At 33.6% G+C, this 22,360-nt stretch overlaps 1 protein-coding gene across 2 annotated transcripts in view; it reads left to right on the top strand.

The window, feature by feature from the left end:
* The first annotated feature begins 4,111 nt into the window (after window positions 1-4,111).
* Window positions 4,112-22,360, top strand: part of LOC118199540 (uncharacterized) — a 148,494-nt gene continuing 130,245 nt past the window's right edge. For both annotated transcript variants that reach the window (XM_085823781.1, XM_085823780.1), the window contains exon 1: window positions 4,112-4,340. In XM_085823781.1, the coding sequence (XP_085679907.1) occupies window positions 4,336-4,340 (5 nt within the window). In that variant the 5' untranslated portion in view covers window positions 4,112-4,335. The remainder of the gene's footprint in view (window positions 4,341-22,360) is intronic.

The following is a 22,360-nucleotide window of genomic DNA, read 5'->3' as shown; positions in this document are numbered from 1 at the left end:
ATCTTCATGACTATATCTTTCAGATGCCACCTTAAAATATGATCACACTTCTCAGAATTTAAAGAAACTCTCGTAGTGAGTATTAGTTTTCGAAACCGACCTCTTCTGTAGAAGACCAAACCTTCTAGAACCATGCAGTGTACTTATTGAGGTTAGACTTTCTTTATTGAGGTTAATTTTTCTTGAGATTAACTCTCTTGCAGATCCTATGGTATAATTAATCAAAAACGTTTACAATCTAATTTACGTTCAAAGTTTTTAAGTGCTTAAACTATAATTAATTTTGACGTTTTTCATTCATAGTTTGAGAATAACAATCTGTTAATTTCGTCAGGCATAGCAATAAATTATGTTTTGTTTCATTAATAATTTCATGATAATTTTACGAACGTTTGCCTGGAGTTTTGATTTATTCTAAAGAAAGTGTATACTTCATCTGATCATTACGTGTGAATTTTAATTGTTCTCAAAATTCTTTAAAAAAAGGAAAAATAAAATAAAATGAATAAAAAAATTAATTTATTTAGTTTTGTAGAGCTGAAAAATGGAAACTAAGCCTATTAAAAGTATCTACATTATGTCATGTTATACTTATTATACATATGGCACTATTATGTTATGTTATACATATATTACCAATTATAGTATTATACTGACATCATTATAGCTATGAATGTATTGCTTTCATGCAAATAAACTCTGCAAACAGTTCTTCAGTTTACTGCAAGCAGTATAGAAGAACATCGGCATTCTACTGAAGTTCACATACATATAACAATATATAAGTATAGATACACTGAGATTTTACAAAATTTAAAAAAAAAAAAAATAGATTTTTTTAAATCTATTTTTTTTTACAAGTCTTACAAAACTGATTTTCTAAAATTTTAAAACTCTATAGCATTAATATTTTTCTCAATTAAACAATTTTTGTGCTTCGAAGTATATGTTACAAATAAATAAAAGCCACAGGTTACCACTTAATAAAGTTTACAAAAATAAAGGCCGCGTGAGCACTTTTGTGAACAAAGTTTAGACCTGGATTAAGTTTTTTTTCCAATTGCAATAAAATTTTATATGTAATATGTACATTTTTTTGGAATGAGAAATTTACGATATTTTCAAATTTTATTTCTTATTTCTTACGAGAAAGCTTGAAAAAAAAAAATTTGCATGCATACAGAAACTAAAATTTGAGTCTCAGATAAGATTGTAATCGTTTCGATGGAGGAAGGCCCTTCTGGCAACTGTTTCTAAGCGGATATTTCATTTTTACCTTTCGCCAACATTTATAATTTTCAATATATTAAAATCATTTAATTTTTGTTTTTAATCAATTAAATTCATGTTATTCAACTGGCCAATAATTTACAGTTTTCAATAAAAAGAAATAAAAAGCCAAATATTTTATTATGTTTATATAAATTTATAAAATCTAGTTTTTACAAACTGCCAATTATTGTTAAAAAATGTCCTCCAAAATTTTTCAATAGAGACCTTTCTCTTTATTGGAATAATGAACTATATTTTATTCATGAACAATCAACCCAAAGTAAAACTTTATTTGAAGTTCTTTTCATTTTAAAATATGGAATTGGCTGCAGTTGCTGGTTCCATCAAATTTTTAATTATGTACCACTGCAAACATTTCGCTTTTTGATTTGTACACCACCCTTAACATGATATTAAATGTATAATTAAATACTTCTCCCCTTTCTTCTATGGGGCTCAAATCATTTTGCGTTATTTTGTAACGAGTGTGAGTAATTTAATTATTTACTAGGATAGGCATTGAAAATGCAGTTCACTTCTCTCAGCATTGAAAAATATTATTACACGTAAACTATTCTATTATTAATATTAGTAGTATTCGTTTTTGAACTCAATTTTTTATTAGGGTTCTGGTTTTATTTAATGAAAAGTGCTAAAATAAAATAAGGTTTGATCTTTCAGACTCCATTTTAACACCTGCAAATGGTTTAAATGGGGAGATCTTCAAAACGCACCTCGAAAAACCAAAATCTCCAAAAATGGCGACTGAATAATTATAAAAAAAATCTAATTGTAACATAAATAATGCAGCCTTCATAAGAGTGAGTAAAGCTTTTTGTGGATGCTAACTTTGAAAAACCAATTTTTTATTTCAATCTCATTACTTATGTATTAGTTAAGCACGGCATGAATTCAAGTTAACACAACTTATGGAAAATCACTTCACTTCTAAAAAATGCATTATTTCGCCAGTAGTTTTATGTAAAACTGCAAATTCGTATTAAGATGTTCCAGTCTTTATGAAAAGCAGATGACAAATATGTGGTCTCACGCATATGTGAGATTGGCATAAAATTGTTGATAATATTGTTGTTTGCGTGTGAGAATAATGTTGAGGTTGTGCTTCGCGGGATATTCTTAAAAGAACAGCCTAGATGCCAAAAAAGGGAGAACTTGCTTATTATAGTAGAGGTGGTTATGTTTGTGTTCCGATGACGTGTCGCCGATATGTCATCCGATCTCCGTGTCGCCTATATGTATGTCCGTGTAGCCCATATTTCATCCGATGGCCTGTCGCCCATAATGAAATGCCATCGATATCCTTAAAGGAGCCAAGTTGGTGCAATTAAGGCTATTCTCCAAAGTATATCCCAGTTACAGTTGTCTAGCTTCTTGTTTAACATTACATCTATCTTCTAGAAAATTGGCTTACTCTTTGGAGGAATGCAGTTAAGACTGAAAAATCAAAAGCAATAATTTTTCGTAAAGAACAAACGAACTTCATACCATCAACCCCTTCTCTGTTTGATGAAGAAATTGACTGGGTTGACGAAGTCAGTTATCTCGGATTCATTCTAGTTAAAATATTGACTTTTCAGAAACATCTCTGGGAAACTGTGCAAAAAGTTAATATCACACTTGCAACTATGCCCACTTCTTGGCAGAAGAAGTCATATGGCCACTTCAAATAAACTCTTCTTATATAAATCTATACTACGACCAGCATTGCTCTATGCTAATCCTGCCAGGTGCCTCGCTGCCAAAACTTACCTTCAACATATCTTCAAAAGAAAGTACTTAGAGAGAGAATTTAGCGCCGTGGTTCATTCCAAATTTATATATCCACCGGGATCTCAAATTAGACAAAATTCAAAAACTTGCCATAAATTTTTTTCTATTCAGCTCTCACTCACCCGAACAACTGCATCAAATCTCTTAGATGTTCTCCATTACCAAGAGAAAATCACAAATATACTTCTGACATTCTCCAACCTTAAAATTATTTTACTCATACTAGACACTTCATATCATTGTTTTGGATCTTTCACCAGAAACTCACCGTATTCGTCGTCTGATGACGGCCACTTGACTTAATTCTTTCGTCTCATTTTGTCCATATTAACCGATGATCTTTACCAGATGCAGAGTAAGAGCAAGCACTCCTTTCTGAAACTATATGTTCTTAGTAGCAGTAAGTTGAAAATCATAGGTGAAGTGGTTGTTAAGTTTAAATAACGATATTAATTATTGTACGATATGTAACAGCTATATGTATTTTTGCATATAGCAAGGCACTGCTTTGTGTACCTGACAACTTCTCCAGACAAATTTATTCTCCACAAAAATTTCTTCTCAGTTCATATTTGATTTTAGGTTAACTTTTTCTATAACTATTCCATTCCATGGGTTAGTGATATCTACTGTTTTTAGATATAATTTTTGACTATTAATCATTACTATAATCAATTGGTTATATTGGTGATTTCGAACCTTTTAAAGACATTCTAACTATTGTTGTATTCAGCTCACTGAATCGGACAGAACTCAGTCACCTTAGATAAAACTAAACTATGTTTAAAACTAGAAAATTCGTCTGATCAAAATTCAACGTTTTAAATGGGTATTGATAATTTATGAACAGAAAATTAAACGTTAGAATGTTAATCAGCCAAACTAATCATTATTGTTATTATTTTCTTTTTAAATCCTAAACTGACAGGAAAATGAAAAAATTAAAATAATCACATATAAATAAATTAGATGACCTAAAAAAATATCAGAATGCAGCGAAGTGTGAATTTGAAATTTTCAGGAATTTCGCAACTTGCTAAGACTTGTGTAGCTTTTGTAGTAGTAGTGGTTGCTTATAATTTTGTTTGTTGTTATGTACGGCGACTGGAAATAAAAACTAAAAATTGCGAATGAAAGTTCGCTTATCTGTTACAATATGGACTCAGAAAATTTTAAAATGTGTAGTACGTACGCTTTTAAAATTAAATCCTAGTATAATCTCAATATAGGGATTTGTGTATAAACTTTTGTTACAAAGCGGCTGCTTGTAATATGAAGTAAGTTCTGTAAACTACATCTTATTCCGTTCGCCGTTGTATATTTTACCTAACATTATATTTTTAAAAACCTAAATGATGCGTCTTTCAATACTGTGATCAAGTGAATTTGTTTTTTTCCCCATAATAAGTGGAGCAGAATATAGAGGGGGCGGTTGTTTATACTGTTACACGAGAGGAAATAGTTAACATAGTGAATATTTTTGAGTAAAACAGGAAAGTGATATCTTTCTGTAATTACGAAATGAGAATAGAACATATGTTTGTTATTTTATTGAATACTTTTTTTAATGTTTACACATGCACTTGTTTATGAAACTATTCAGCTACGCATTTTGAGTGGTATTAAACCGTGTATGTGTCTTGTAATGAAAAAGACGAATATTTTTATGAACGTTATTCTTTGTAATCTTTTAATCTTAAAAATATATATGTTTTTCTTTTATCCGTACCACTTGGTTTCTGTAGTTCCGGTGTTTTTAAGTTTGTAGGCTGTGATATTTGGTATATTTTTTCTAATTATTGCTTCATTTCAAATCTGATTTTATTAAAGGGTTTCCTAAAATATTAAATTTTAACTATAAAAATGGTAAAGCAAATGAAATTTTTGAAGATATTACTCAGAAATTTCGAAGATATCGTCAGTTTATTTGCCCGTATTTTAATTTTAAGAAAGTACATTTAATTCTCTGTGTTAAATTGAACTTAACTTAAAATGCTAGGAAGAAAATTTGGGCAATTAAGCAAATTTACTACTGCAGAGCTAATAAGTAAACTAGATAATATAAGTACAGTTTTCATTTTCAGTTTTTGTATGCTCATATTATAATCATTATAAAGTCAACAATTGGGTGCCCCTTGTTTTTTGGCGATTCTTTTTTGACGCCAAGATCGGCGCCAGGAAGGCACAATTTCAAGATGGCTGCTACACAAAACCAAAATAAGAAGTCAAAGAATTGCACAAACTCTGTGTCCATGTACACGTCGATCTGTTTTCACTTAAAAAAACATCCTAGAATTGCACAAACTAGGCATTGTGCACTGCCTTGGATTTGTCCATGTACAAATCAATCTATTTTCATTTAAATAAAATCAGGAAGCTAAAACAAATTTAAAAATATCATGGTAACCAGAAGTGAGGTTTCATTGCCAAAATTTTAAAAAAAAAAATTGTCGCTAATCGAAAGGGCACCCAATTCTACACTAGAGCCTCAGTAAGTATATTTATGTAGTAGATTACCACAGACTGACACATTAAATAAAACAAAATGTATTGATCATCCTTAAATCTTTTAAATAGCATATGCTCAAAGAGGAGCCCGTTTGTATAAAGCTTAAAAATGTGAGCATGAACCTTCTTGCAATGTATGAAGCGATAGTACTGAAATATCTGTCATGTTATATAGATTTATCTTCTCCATATGTAGAATCTGCGTATAGATGTAGCTTATGTATATATAGTAATGTGTATATGTTGATCTTATGTATAAATAGTAATATGTTTTATCTCCATGTGTAGAAGCTATATGTAATACTGGACACTTTTATATTCATAGCAAGTTTGTTTCATGTTATTGCTGACCAGATGTTCGATTATAGGAGCCGCTGCTTAACCACTTGCGCTAAAAAGACGTGCCACGCATGTCAAGATGCTTTTGTCTCAAACCGCGAGCAAAAATGAAAATAACATAGTGCACATGTCGCCTAACAAGGAGATTGTTTATTTCTCGAGTTACAGCTCTGGATTGCACTCGCAGATGCGGAGCGGCGTAAATGAGACACTTTACCGCTTGTTATATTGTAGCGCACGGCACCGCAACTGTGAAGTTTAGTCGTCGCGCAAGTGGTTAATGTGAACGCAGTTAATGTTATAATTCAGATATTGTTATTGACTTGCCAAAGTCCCATCCATTTGTATATGAAAACATAGAAAATTCTTCACTTACTGTGATCGATTCATTTAATATGATCAAAATGTAATAGATATTTTTTCTAATTGAAGTAGTCCCTAAATAAGGTCAAAATAGATTATGAAAATTCCCAGGTGACAAAGAAATGTTGTGAAGTAAGAGATTAAATCACCAAACAGCTTAGTTTTGATTATAATGAAAGATGGGAACTACTCTGATATGCGCCCTCAAGTTGCCAAATTTCTCACCAAATATTTTTGGCGAGAAACTTCACGCTGCCATATTACTATCTAAATTTTTTGTCTACATTTTGAACTTTTAGCCTAAAATGTCTCCAAAAACTACGTTTTGAACACACAATTTAGCTAAAAATTCGAAACAAAAACAAAAAATTTATATAGCAAAAACGAAAAGTTTCTAACCAAAAATATTTGACAAGAATCCATGTACACAGCGACATGTTTTAACTTAAAAAACATCTACGAATTGCACAATGTAGGCAACGAACGAATCTACAAACTACGCAGACCTCGCTTTAATAAATTAACATAACAACAATAAATTTCAAAGAAAACCATGTACACAGCATCCTGTTTAAACTTTAAAAAAATTCTACGAATTGCACAATTTAGGCGAGGAAGGAATCTACGATCTACGCACTCCTCGCTTTAATAAAATAACATAACAACAATAAATTTCAAATAATATCATGTACACAGCGTTCTGTTTCAACTTTAAAAATCATCTATGAATTGTACAGTCTAGACACTAAACAACAAAATAAACTAAAATAAATTTCAAACAATTTAAAAAAACAACAATAACGACAGAAATTCATACTAAAGAACCAATGAACATAACATTCTACAAAATAAGAACAAGGATAAAATAAAATGCACTTACCATGAATTAATGCGTTTTCGAATAGCAGAAATATAAATTTCATACCGACTTTAACATGCCGCCACGTAATCACTATCGTATTTACATGACAGCCAGACACACTATCCAGAAAATTTATACTATGGTTCACAAATAAATAAAATCACAAATCCCTACTGCTATCATGCACTGCCATTAAAAATAATCTCCCAAACCCTCTTTCCACAGTTCCAAATACCCACTACCCCTCAACAGGAATCTACAACACAATCATATTTCCTTTTGCCGAACTTCAATTCAACAACTACCATTTTATCTTTCCCTCCCATCTTCTCAGACACAGAGGCGAACCAACGAGCTCCAGCGAAAGATTTTTTAACGTCAACAGGGTTGCCATAGAACACGTAATCGCGCCAAAAACCAGCGCAGAACACATATCGCCACATTTGGTGAAATTAGGGCGTATATTTGAGTTGTACCGAAAGATGTAAAATTAAGCAAACAAAAACTAAAGGGGGTGACTAATTTCCCATAGCATACCTGTCATGTTCTTCGACACCTGTGAAAAGAGAAACTAAACCCACAACATAACCCATTATTAGCACCATCTGTGGATTGAACCAGAGTGCATGCATGTTTAATTTAAAATACATTTAATTGTATGTGTACAATTAAAAAACATGCCAAAATAAGTCACGGGGGCATAATTGAAATTTACCAAAGGAAAAAAAAAAACCTTAATTTGGCATAGATTTATAAATAACTCTATTGTTTTGAGCGAGGTCAGACACAGATCAATCTTCTTCTTCAAAAAAAAAAAAAAAAAAAAAAAAATTCTGCAATATTTTTACCTCTTTATTTGCTTGGCTAAAGTGCAGAATCGCCCACTTATTTGTTTGGCGCTTTTTACAAGAGTAAGAAGAATTGGATTTTTGTCAATTTTTTTTGACTTTTTAAGTGAAAATAGATCAATGCGTACATGGATAAAGTCAAGAGTGTGCGCAATGTCATCTTTGTGCAATTCTGGGATGTTTTTTAAGCGAAAATAGGTCGACGTGTACATGGATACCAAATATGTGCAATTCTTAAAAATGCAACGGTGAATCTTTACATTATGGTAACTTGGCGATTTTTTGGCAAAAATTTGGGAACTAGCACTGCTACAGCAACCTGCTAGTTTTGTTTTGGACACCATTTTGTTTTCACGAAGTAAAGGCATGTTTTTTTTTTTTTTTTTTTTACTCAACATTTTCCCAACAATCTGCTAGCCGAATTACGCTTATACTAGAATTTTTATGGAACAAAAATGCTTAATCATGACGAAGGTTAGGTGCGAAATTGGGAGAAAGTGCAGAATCGCAAACTACTTGCCGCGTTTTTAAGAATTGCATATACACGGTATCCACATGGATACCGTGTATGTGCAATTCTTAAACACGTCGACCTATTTTCACTTAAAATAACATCCCACAATTGCACAAAAATGACATTGCGCACATTCTTGACTTTATCTATCTACACATCGACCTATTTTCACTTAAAAAGTTAAAAAAAAAATGAGAAAAATTCAGTTCTTACTCTTGTAAAAAGTGCCAAGCAAATAAGTCGGTGATTCTGCACTTTAGCAGCGAAATTGTTTCTAAGTGCTTATTAGCTAAAATCACGATCGGAATTTTCCGGAAAATGTCACATTACATGTCTCATGATCTCTCATTTCTCTGAGACAAAATAATCGGTGATTCAAACTGTGTACTTCTCAGATTATTGCTAAAGTCCTAGTTAGTAGCCTTTATCGCCTTACAAAATGTTGCCAAACTACATGTTACCATATTCTAAAGATTAGCCAAATGTGCCAAGCAATAGGCGATTCTGCACTTTCCCCATTTGCTCTTTAAAAAAAATTCCTAAAGACATTTACTTTGTTAATTTTCCCTTAATTTTACACTGGTTCTCTTTCATTGTAGGATGCTCTCTGAGTATTAAAATTGGAAATTCAGTATTGGTCAAACTTACAACTTATGTTACATATTGATTTATGCAGAAAAATAAGCTTAATAATTAATTAATTTTTCTTCTTTTTTAAAATTTTGTTTTCCTTGTATTTTTCTAAAGTTTAAATATTTTATCATTTCCTGAAAACTAGAAGATAATACAGTTTTTTCTCTTTAAACTAAATATGCATAATTAATAATAGCTTTAATTATTTTCAGTACTTTAAACTATATTTTTTAAATAACTAAAATTCTAGGTTGCAATTGTTTAAGATTTCATCAATTTTTTTTCTGAAGTGAGAGTAATTATGAAAGTGGTTATTATAAATATATAACTTTAATAGTAGGCGTAATATCTGATACCTCCCTCCCCCTGGTATTTGAGGGAAAAGTTTGTACAACTCCCTCTGGCGATTGATTGCCACAGGGAAGAGTCAGTTAGGGTTTGGACAGCGTCAGAGGCGACTGTGCAATTATTGCAGGCGTGCACTCACCGTATGTCTTAATAGGACTACACGATAATCTGAAGGCGTGTACTCTCCAATTGACTTTAATTAATGTTAATCTTATGTAAGTATTTTGTAATCTAATTAATACCTCTTATATATAAAATGATGTGTGAGAAGAAAGAAGTCCCATTATTGGATTACCACCACGGATGACAGCAAACTAAAGAACCTTTCAAAATCAATCATCACATTAGTGTCATGAGTGGGGTCATTTTGTCTTCATGGTGAGCGTCATCAAGAAGATAAGAGTTAGGCAATAATTTTATCTGACTTTTTGATTTCTTCTTGATGCATATGCAAATTTTAAAGTTATAAAAACATTTAGCAGAAATAGCAATAGAAGCTCCCTAAGGTTATATACTGTGCAGACATAGAAGACAAAAATTTTAAACTTAAGGTATCCGACCTCGCACAAAAGACGATTTTCGGTTAAAATTTCGATTTTTACTTTATTGCATTATCTTAAAGAATACATCTTTGGCTATCAAATACAAGTTTCTGCTTGTTGATATGTTAATTAGAACTGAAGTTATAAGCATTTTTTTGAAACGGAATAAACCGGAAGTTCCAATATTCTGTGCCGGAAGTGAACGTTTAAATAGATATACCTGTTTAAAAAAACTTTTTTTATTATCAAGATTTTGTAAATTATAAACCTTCGTACTAAGTTTAGATGTTTTGTAATACATTTTAAGAATCTGGCGATAGTTTTTCCCCTTAATTTTGTATTTAGTTTGGCGCAGAGGGTATTCGACATTGAATGGATGTGTTGCTGCTTTGTCGATTAGTGTTGACAAAGTGCTTGATTTGAAAGCTATGTCACATTTTTGCATCATTTGCAACAAAATAAACAGAATGGAATGCAATCTTCAGCACGACACGTAAAGTGTAACATAATTGTTCTGCATATTATAAAAAAGCAGCCTCGGGTAAGGAAGCAGTTGGTGCTTATGCGCTTTTTGAATGGCTTATTACATTACAAAAGCGGAAGTACACGGAGTATTATGAGGATGAGGATTCTAAGGGGTTTTTAACTATGAAATATATATATGGTAAAGATTCGGTCAAGAAACTGGAATGCATTGGACATGTATAGAAAAGGGTTAATAGTGGACTACGAAAAGTAAAAAACTCCACTACTGAATTGAAAGGAAAAGCTAAACTGGCTGATTCTTTTATTGATAAACTGCAGAATTGGGGATTGCAATTTGAAGTAATGTGGAAACTTAACTGAGATGCAGCAGGTTGTACTAGCTGCTTGTTCCATTGTAGTTCTTCTTCGAAGCCAATGCTTTCCTCAATCAATGAGTTGGAATGTGCGATTGCAAAAATCAGGAAAAAACCAGGCAAAAATCTCTGGTATATCAACATATATTTTGATTAAGCCTACATATATGGAGTTGATTATACATAAACAAGAGTTATTAAAAAGTGCATACATGGCAAAACTCAAAATATCAGGGAATGTTTTAATGGCATTTTATTATAAATTGTTCCGAAAGAAACATTCATAAACTTGTGAACATTAATGTTTGGAGCAAATGTAAGTGTTGTGTTATTCAATGTTATTTAATGATGGATTTATAGGTTTTGCTTGAAGCATTTTCAAGGTTAGGTATGTATCCTGAATTTTACACTGAGCAGGGAATTCGGAATTTTACACTGAGCAGGGAATAATTAATACCTCTTATATATATATATAAATAAAATAATGTGTGAGAAGAAAGAAGTCCCATTATTGGATTACCACCATGGATGACAGCAAACTAAAGAACCTTTCAAAATCAATCATCACATTGGTGTCAGGAGTGGGGTCATTTTGTCGTCATGGTGAGTATCATCAAGTAGATGAGAGTTAGGCAATAATTTTATCTGACTTTTTGATTTCTTCTTGATGCATATGCAAATTTTAAAGTTATAAAAACATTTAGCAGAAATAGCAATGGAAGCTCCCTAAGGTTATATACTGTGCAGACATAGAAGACAAAAATTTTAAACTTAACCAATTTATTAACAATATATATAAAAATACAATAAATAAATTCAATCAATATCAGAAACTTAAAGAGTGTAACATAATCATTATCAAAAAAATAACACAACAATGTCATCAACATAAAGCAACAGAATGATAAAATCTTTAAATCGAGAGACTCAATTACACCAATTAAACTTGGTAAACCCTAGGTTACATAGTGTTCTATCTAACTCGTAGTACCATAATCGTCCACTCTGATGCAGACCATTCAAGGCTCTATCTAAATGACACACAAAAGTTTCTTTATTTCGCTCTGCAAAACCCTGAGGTTGGGACATGTAAATTTCCTCAGATAAAGGAGCGTAGAGATAGGCACTTTTTACGTCGCACTGTATATTTGCTCATCCGAGGTGTGCAACTGGGAGAGAAAAAATAAAAAAGCCTTATTACTGAAAAGTTGACTACAGAAAAGTAAGTTTCATCATGGGTATCGTATTTAATTTTTCGATAACCCCTAGCCACCAAACCAGCTTTGAAATTATCAATGATTCCAAATTCGTCACGTTTAACCCTCTGGGTGACTAGGGTTTTCGCTAAGAAAGCACAAATTTCCCAAAATTACTATGAGAACAAATTATGTTTTTGAATTTAATGCAAATATTCTCCTGGTATTTCATACCTGAATTTGTTTTCTTTTGATATATTGCCTTAATTTCGTTGGCATATGTTAATATGCACGTATATATATGTTCTTACAAATATCACAATAAATATTCTAGGCCGTATGTATACGGCCTTGCCGCTTAGAGCGTTAATGTTGAAAATCCACCCGCAACCTAGTGGAGTCTTTAGGAAGTGGAACACAATGCCATACCTTATGCTTTCGCATGTTGGCCATTTCCTCTTCCATTGCCTCTATCCATTTATCCTTTTCTGTGGATTTCATTGCCTGGTTCTAAGTGTTCAGAATCGAAACCTCTAGTCAACTGTCTTGGGTATGTGACGTTGAAGGAGTGCCAGTTGGGTCAATTTCACCACTATAAGTATTGCTTCCCTTGAAATCAAACAAGGTAGGTTCATACTCTATATTATTCTTAGTGCAATACTTTTCTACATCATTTGGTGATCGTAGTCTTTGATTAGAGCCCCTTCTCAAAATAGTACACATCCGTATGAGTGCCGTCTGGTCATGGAACAGGTTTATGAAGCCAAGTAACCTGTCTCAATGTAGATTGAGTGTCAGTGCTAGGTCTAGAAGAAGGTACACCGGTATCAATTCTTTCTTCTATTTCAGGGAAGTAGCCAACTGGAGTATCAATAGATTGGAATTCGACCCTCTCTTCAGATTCCAAATCAGGAAGGGTGCCCAGCGCAGCTGCACTGCAACTTCTCTGCATTCCAACTGATTCTTTAAAAGTAGCGTTTAGGGTTTCTACTACTTTTTGTTCATTTTCCAACCAAATTTTGTACCCTTTTGTTCGTACACTGTATCCAATCAATCCGCACTTCGTTGCCTTTGGATCAAGCTCAGAGTTTCTTTTAGTTTTTGGAATTCCCACATAGGCAATCGTTCCAAATGCCTTAAGGTGACGCACTGATGGTTTTCGCTTAGTATACAATTCGAATAGGATTCTATCTGGACCTTTATGACAAATTCTATTAAATGAATATGCAAAATACATCACTGCATCTGACCAAAAATCAGGACTCCTACCACTATCATGTAAAATTGCACGTACATTGTTGAGAGCTGTTTGATTGAATCTCTTACAAACTCCATTTTGTTCTGGAGTATATATATATGTAAATTCGTGCTTTACTCCATTTTTATTACAGTATGTCTTGAATTGTTCATTGTCATATTCTCTTCCAATGACAGTTCTAAAATACTTCAACTTAAGGTTCAGAGATCTTTCAGCACGTACTATATGCCTTTCAAAGACTTCAAATACCTGGCTTTTCTCTACAATGGAGTACACATAACAAGAATATTCATCAATAAATGAAACGAAATAACATTCACTATTCCTACCTGGAATGTTAATAGGTCTCTATACATCAGAAAAAACCCTTTCAAGCGGTTTCTTCACTTAAATACCTTCTAAAGGTCTGTAAGAAATTCGTCTTTCCTTATTGATTTGGCAATGTCACAAAACAAATTAGGTGAGTTCTTTAACACAGGAAGACCTTGAACTGAATGTCTCTTACTGGTCCTGACATTAGCACCGTAATTTATATGACCAAACCGACCATGCCATAATTCACTATTGTTATGTTGAACTATGGATGCTACAAATTTCACAGATTTGCCCCCCTTTTTCACTATTTTCGGGAGTACATGATAATTACCTCCTATCAACTTAGCCTTGAAAATATTTTTATTTTTATCATTAGTAATTTTAATTTGCCCATTTTTACCATAAAATCTTGCTCCATTGATATCCATCTTAGGTCCAGATATTAAATTTCGTCTCAGTTCAGGTGAGTATAAAACATCTTTAAACAAAATAATTCTATCTCCAAATTTCATTTTAACAGTGCCTTTCCCATGAATTGGAAAAGTTGCCCCATCAATAGCTACTAGCATGTTCTCATTCTTCACAGGAGAAAAAGTATCATGCAATTCACAATTTTTAGAAAAATGATGAGATGCAGCAGTATCAAAATCCAACTGTCATCATTTTCCTCCAAGTTTTTAATATTAGCTTGAGCTATGAAAAGGGACTGAGCATAGGAATTCTTTTTACCTGTACGTAACTTGGGTTTAGACTTACGTTCAGGAAATGTTTTATTACTATTAGATACATTTGAATATGACCTGGACGGCCACATTTATAACACTTGAACCCTTTATTCTCCTTAAATTTGGGTTCAAAGTGAGTACTTTGAACTTCTGTAGTCTTATTAGAATTTTCTCTATCTATCTCCCTTAAATTAAGACGTGTATCCTCTGCAAGTATTTCCAGTTCAACATTTTTAAATATAAATTTTTCATCTGGCCACCTCAAAACGTTCTGAACTACCCGATCATATTTTTCTGGAAGAAACCTAAGAAACTGAAAGCATATATAGACATCTCTTACAACTTGATTAATATCAGCCAATTGTTCAGTAATGCATTTTAATCTGGAAGAAAAGAAACTAATACTTTCATTTGGCTTAATTTTACAATTTAAGAACTCTGAAAACAAGGACATATGTCTAGCTCGATAATCTGGCTGAAAGAATTTGGCAAGCGTATCCCATGCAACTACAGGATCATCTATTTCACATATTAAAATCCTATATTCAGGGCTTACATTAATATAAATCAATGATAATGCCAAATGACTTCTATTTTGATAGTCGGCAACAATTTCTTTTGTAATACCCTTAACATCATTTAAATCAGGATGTTTTTCAATACCTTTAACCAAAAGCCAAGCATTTTTCTCATTTAAGAACTTCGTATCTTTAGCCCACGTAAAGTAGTTATATGCATCAAGTTTAGCAATACTATGCATAACATTAACAGTAGCCATATTTGAAATTCAACAAAAACCGCCCCCCCCCCCCAGTCTCTTAAGTCCTAAATTAATTTTAAACTTCAAAAGTCTGCACCAAAGATAACTCAGGGGCTGAGCCCATAACCAAAATGATGCATAAGCAAAGTTTAAATTATAAAAACATTTAGCAGAAATAGCAATAGAAGCTTCCTAAGGTTATATACTGTGCAGACATAGATAGAAGACAATTTTAAACTTCACCAATTTATTAACAATATATATATATAAATAAAAATACAATAAATAAATTTAATCAACACCAGAAACTTAAAAAGTGTAACATTATCAAAAATTATATTTAGTTGACTATTCATTAACCTCAAGGGTTTTTCCTTTAAAGAATATTACACTATTAATGATACAGCAAATATGTTACCTGATCTTTGAATACTGGCATTCAATACGTGAAAAACATATCACAGAAAAAAAACTATGCAGTTAATATGAATTTCACTTCACTATAAATAGGTCCATGCTTTTTGGCCTAGAAGGCACCTGAAAAATTAAACTAAACCTTGAGTGAAATTGAACCTGCAAAAGCCACTCACTGTAGTTACACACGAGAGATCACAGCTTGGAATATATTGCCGCCGAACTATAGAATAGATTGCCGCCCATGGCAGTTGCTCACCGGAAATCACAGCTTGAAATTTGACGTCCCTTAACTTTGGAAACGGGATGCCGCCTCCGGCAGTTGACCACCAGGAACCACAACTGAGATCTATTGCCGCCGAACTACAGAAACAGGATGCCATGCCGCTCATGGCAGTTGCTCACATCGTAGCCGCTTTGCAGAATCCAGGAAAAATCATGGGCTGGAACCACGGTACTTATCAGTGGACGGCATGCATCCACTGCGTCTTCCAATGAGCACTGAAATGGCACACCAAGGAGCAATGAAACAGGAACCAGAAGGAATAAGCCAGAGCGATGCAAGATACTTATACCTGAAGTAGACATGACATCTCACGGCAGCCAATCAGCTGTCGGCACGACTCAGCTTTCCAGATGACGTAACATCAAGTTTCATTTTCGCATCTTAATTAGGCCGGAACAGTCCGTTTTTAATACAAACAGTGGCAGTGAAAAATGAAGTAGAAGTAATTGCTGTATCCCTTTAAAATAAGAACTAAACCTTATGTAAAAGTTAGAATTATTTCAAGGGTGAGAGATGATGCAGAAAAAGCGTGACAATAGATCATATTTTCAACACTTCTGTTATTGCATGAAAATAAGATAAAATGTTTGCTGTAAAAGAAATAAGAAAAGAAGATTTAATATTTGTCGCGAAAGAATTAGGTCAGGCTGTTCCTAACTCAACAGTAGCTGATCTAAGAAAACTTATTTTACGAAGTTCAGAATGTGAAAATGATCCGGAATTCGTTACAGAAATTTTAAGGAGCACGGTCTCTGATAGGCTTAAACGAGAGGATCGAACTCTGGAACTAGAGAAATTAAAATTAGTGCATGATAATCAATTAGAACTGGCTCATGTCCAAAGTAATACAAGTAGGAATTCCGATGTAGAAAGAAAGTTAACATTAGAAGATATGATTTAAAGTGTGCGGGCATTGACAATTTTCGTACCGCTACGTGCAGAAACCTGGAATTTATTCTTCACCTCTTTAGAAAAAGCTTTTGAAATTGAGAACGTCCCTACCGAAATGAAAGTAGAACTATTACTTCATATATTGGGAGAAAAAGCAACAGATCTGTTAACCTATGTTAAAAGCGAAGAAATGCGGAATTACGAACGGGTGAAATCAGTCATTCTAAGGGAATTTGAACCAACGGCAGATGCATGCTTAGACAATTTTAGAAAAGCTAAAACGGTTCCAAAATGAAACCCATATACAGTTTGCCTCGAGATTAAGAGCGACATGGGATTACTATAGCAAATTTCTTGAAACTTTAATGAATTAATTGTAGCAGACAAATTGATGGAATCACTAGATAGTGAGACAGCAGCCCATATAAAAATACGTCAAGGGAATAACTGGCTCACTCCAATAGATTTAGCTAAAGAAAGCGATCTCTATTTTACTTCGAAAGGAAAAACGCTTACACAGACAATAATAAGCGATGCAGCTGTGTTTCCCGGTCAACAGCTTCCAATTACCAGTGTAGAGAGAATAATTCAAACCCAGGGAGGTAAGACCCCATGATCACTTTCAAACTAGAAGCAGCTGGAAGGGGAAAACATTCTCCAATAAGCCACGGAGCCTTCGTACAAAGCAGTGCTATATTTGTGGCGACCAAATGCACTTAGTACGGAACTGTCTGCAGAAGGCTAAACAAACAGAAAAGAATGTTTCGACCCAACTGGAGAACAATGACGTGGTAATTACGAAGGTGACTTCGCGCAACTTCGGGAGTCGTCGTAAACGTGTAGGGTTTATATTTATTTTAACTAACATTTATTTTAAGTTTAAACTATCTTCCCTGTCAAGCCTTACTTTCCCCTGGAATTGCCAATGCCAGAGTATGTAAATTTTAGTAGAATGCGCAAAGTATTCAAAATTGTCAGTGGAAGTAATCTGAGTTAAATAGAAGGGAAACAAATTCGAAAGTGTGCTTTCTTGCTGCACGAGCGTGGAGGTGGCTAGTTAGAAATTGAAGAACCACGCGTTTCGGCTTGTGTGCTTGCCTCGGTAGATATTTAAATTTTTCAACGTAAAATTCAGAAGTTTGCTGAATTATCAGCGGTATCTTAGAACGCGGTTAGGTTAGTTACGTTTAGAGAGCCTCGTAGTCGGTCACTTGTTATTATTCCTTTTTAGTTTCTTATTTTTATTTTACCGCCGGGTCGGCGTAGTTTGTGAGCATCAAGAGCACGCATCTGTAATTTCTAAAGTTGAATAAAAAGGGATTTAAACCCTTCTCAAGACTGTATACTTTCCAGTTCATAGCAGTCACCACTATTGTTGCGTGCAGGTTGGAAGCGCGCAACATTACAAACGCATCGGAAGTTATTCAACCCCTGAGATTTATTACGGTAAATGTGAATGGAAGGGAGATTGAATGTATTGAAGATAGCGGAACACAGATTACCATCTTAAGACCAGAAAATGTCCCTAATGTAAATGACGATTATGGAGTCATCACCTTGATTTCAGCTTCCGGGGAAGAAATAAGAGCCAAGTTAATTAAGACTTTTATGTCGATAAATAAGGGTAGAAGCAGTACATTAACAACACCTATAGTAGTCGTTGTAACAGTCACAGATAAACTGAAAGGGCCAGGGTTAATTCCTACCAATGTATTAAAAATGATGGAGAAGGAATATGAAAACCTCGTTACACCATTAACATTTAAAGATTCAGAAAAAGCAGGCAAAGGGACAGTAGTCGAAAAGAGCCTAGACTCCGAAACAACAGATGATGGAAGTCAGCAGCAGAATTTAAATGTAATAGGAACACCTTCATTAGAAAGGGAAAAAACAGGCTTATATCTGCTAATTTGAGGTAAATAATAAAGAAGTTAAAGAAACAACGTCACAGGCAGAGAAATCGGAAAAGGAAAAATTGAAAGAAGAACACAGGGAATATGAAGATTTAAAGACTGTCAAGTCAAATTTAAAGAAGGGGAAAGGAAATTTTCTTTTAATTGACGGTTTGATATATCATAATGACAAGGTTTCGCGTGAAAAGGTATCTCAACTGGTATTACCCGCGAAAAGACGCTCGAAAGTTCTCCAATTAGCACACGAATCAGTCTTCGGTGCACACTTAGGAATTAAGAAGACCAGAGTGCTGAGTCGATATAACTTTTATTGGCCTTCCATGGTTAAGGACATTGCGGAGTATTGTAAATCTTGTAAAAATTGTCAGCTGAGAAATCTGGAAAGAATACACGAGAGAGCACCCATAACCCCAGTGTGCAGACCAGATTTGCCATTCAAAGTCGTGAACATGGATATTATTGGTCCTATCGATCCACCATCGGGTCGTGGACATAAATATGTGCTATGTGTGATAGATCAACATACACGATGACCAGAAGCTATACCTATAACTTTTTTGAGTGCTAAGTCTACGTATGAAGCACTATTGCAAATATTTTCTATTTTCTAGGACAGGAGTACCAAATAAAGTAGCAAGCGATCAGGGAACTAAGTGTACTTTGGCATTGATTGACCCAGGAATTTCTTAGAAGAATTCGGGCATCCCCGAGATTTTCATGTCCAGGTCATGCAGCTAGCAATGGTTTAATAGAACGATGGAATAGAGTCCTTAAGAATATGTTACATCATGTAATACGAGAAGACCCCAGAGGATGGGTCAAACAAATTCCATTTCTATTATTTGCTTATAGAGAGGTTCCAAACTGCAGTACAAGAGTGTCACCTTTTAAACTTCTATACGGAAGAGAGGCCCGTGGACCTCTAGCAATTTTAAAGTCATCTTGGGCGGGAGATATACCTTTGCCAGCCAATATCTCACAATCCATTGTGGAATATCTACAAGATCTGAAAATACGATTAGAGAAAGCAGCGGAACAAGCTTCTTTAACTACTCCGGATAAACAGAGAGCCTATGCCAAATATTTTAACAGACGTTCTTCCATTCGGAAATTCGACATCGGAGAGCAAGTACTACTACTAATTCCAGATTCCACTAATAAAATATATGCACGATCGACAGGACTCGGTGAGATAGTTCAACACACTCTGCCGCATTCTTATCAAGTTAAGTTACCAGATGGGAAAATTCGGAACGTACACGTAAATAAAATTCGAAAGTACACTCCTAGAATTCAAGCAGTGGACGTAGTATTTGAAAATGATTATGAATTCGAAGAAATTCATCCAACTCAATCTAGCAAGACGTTTCGTAGTGATAGAATTAAAGGAATAGAGAACATTCCACTAGATCACCTAAACCAGTGTTTCTTAACCTTTTTGGCACAATGAACCAATTTAAAAATTTTAAATATGGTCCCCTCTATAAAAAAAAAATTGCTTGAACATAATTTATTACAAAATATATTCTGTTTTATTAATTATTTTAATGTTTTTATTTCAATAGTATAAAAAATTTGAAGAAATTAAAATTTTTAATGTGAAGGCTGTTCCTGCTTCTCGTTGATTAACAGATTGAATTGAGGGATGGTTTTCGACAAAGCAACGCGCATATCATGTTTGACATTCAGTATATTTTGATGTTTTCTTTTTATTGTGACAAGTGTGGAAAATCCCGCTTCGCAAAGATATACTGTAGCAAACAGAATAATGGCTGTCATAGCTTGTTTTACAAGCAATGGGTAGGCTTCTAGAGACCAAAACTCTCCAAGAGTTTTTGAATCGAAATCCATTTTTAACAAGGACTTTGTTTTCAAATCAATTAGCTCATCTTTGGCAAGGTTCATGTCATCGATACAGTCAATATCACAAAGAAAAGGATTACGAATCCACAAATCATCTTTTATATTTATTCCATCTGAATTGAAATATTTTTCAAATGAAACTTGAAGTACTCCCAGGTGTTCACAGATTTCATTTTTCAAGTTATTCAATAACAAACTATCTTTCCGAAATCCATTTTCAAAAAGCACTTCCAACATTTGAAAGTTTGCATATATCCCATTTTTAATTCTAATTTTCCAAAGTGACATTTTCAATAAAAATGCCTGTAGTTTCTCAGTGGCATCCATAATTGTTGTATTAGGCCCTTGAATTGAAAGACATATATCGTTCATGTGGTTAAAAATGTCTGCCAGGTAAGCCAATTTACATATAAAATTTTTTTTCTTGAAATATTCGAAGAGCGAGTTATCTTTTTCTTCTAAAAAAAGTGATACTTCTGTCTTCAACATGAAAATTCGTTTCAAAACCTGCCCTCGTGACAGCCAGCGCACTGTGGTACAGAAGTACCTCATGTTTTGCTTTCATTTCTTGACACACTGTTTTAAAAAGACGATGATTAAGAGCTCTACTTCTAATAAAATTCACAGTTTTAATAACTATTGACAATACTTCTTTTAAGCTGGTTGGAAGAGTTTTTGTAGCCAGTGCATGTCTATGTAAAAAACAATGTGTAACAATAACATTAGGAGCTTCTTTTTTTACCAAATGGGCAAAACCAGATTTATTGCCAAGCATCGCAGGTGCTCAATCCGTACAAGGTGAATGAAGTTTTTGTTTCCAGTCGAAGTCGTGTTTGGAAAAGAAAACATTTGAAATCGCTAAAACATCAACTGCCTTTGTAGTTTGCAAAAGAAGCTCACAGAATAAGAATTCTTCTTTGATAGTATCAGCAGACACGTAACGAACAAAAACAAGAAGTTGATTACAATTCGAGATGTCTATAGTTTCATCCAGTTGCATACTAAAGGGAAATGGTGATGCTTTCAATTCATCGATGATCTGTTTCAAGATATTGCAAGAAATTTCAACTATTCTTGAATATATCACATCCTTGGACAATGGAATAGCCTCAAGTTGTTTTCTCTGTTCCAGTCCACAAACTAATTCAACCATTTCCAGCGCACATGGCTTAATTAATGTATCTACAATAGTATGCGGTTTCTTACTTTTGGCAATACGATATGCAACTCTGAAAGATGCCTCAACCAAAGATTTTTGTGAAATACCAAATCCAAGTTTGATTAATGTTCCAGATTTCGAAAACTGGGCTTTCTTCTTTGTAAAAAATTCTAGATCTTTAGATGCATTTTCAGGATGAAGAGATTTGAGATGCTCTATCAATATTGCCGGCTTCATACTGGTGTTTGCCAAATTTTTTTCACACAGAAAGCATTGTGGCTTTTCAACACTGTCCTATTCCTTCATGCAGCAGAATCCATATTTTACATAATTTTCATCATATTTCCTTTTTTTGGACATTTTGGGCTACAAAAAATATCAAATAATCAAATGAAACATTAAGAACAAACATTAAGACACACACACACACACACACACACAAAAAAAAAAAAAAAAAAAAACACTTGAAAAAGAAATACTTTAATTACAACTTATGAAAAAGTAAAACAAATATTTTGTTTTAAAAATTTGCAAGAACATTGCGGAACTGATTTTAACATCATTTTATTTCCAAGTGAAGTAAAATTCAAAGGCTACTTTGTGTTTATAAAAATTTCAAATTTTATATGGTTTGCGAATGTTCTTTTCCTCATATTGTGGAGGTCTCTATTATTGGGAAATGGCAGACAGATGGCTTACAGAGGTTGCCCGTGAAAAAAAA

This window comes from Stegodyphus dumicola, chromosome 9, assembly GCF_044657685.1.
Source record: "Stegodyphus dumicola isolate Sdum_Otavi_A_Nest chromosome 9, ASM4465768v1".
Classification (NCBI taxonomy): domain Eukaryota; kingdom Metazoa; phylum Arthropoda; class Arachnida; order Araneae; family Eresidae; genus Stegodyphus; species Stegodyphus dumicola.
Note: the sequence above shows the minus strand (reverse complement) of the source record. Positions and strands in the feature narration are given on the sequence as shown.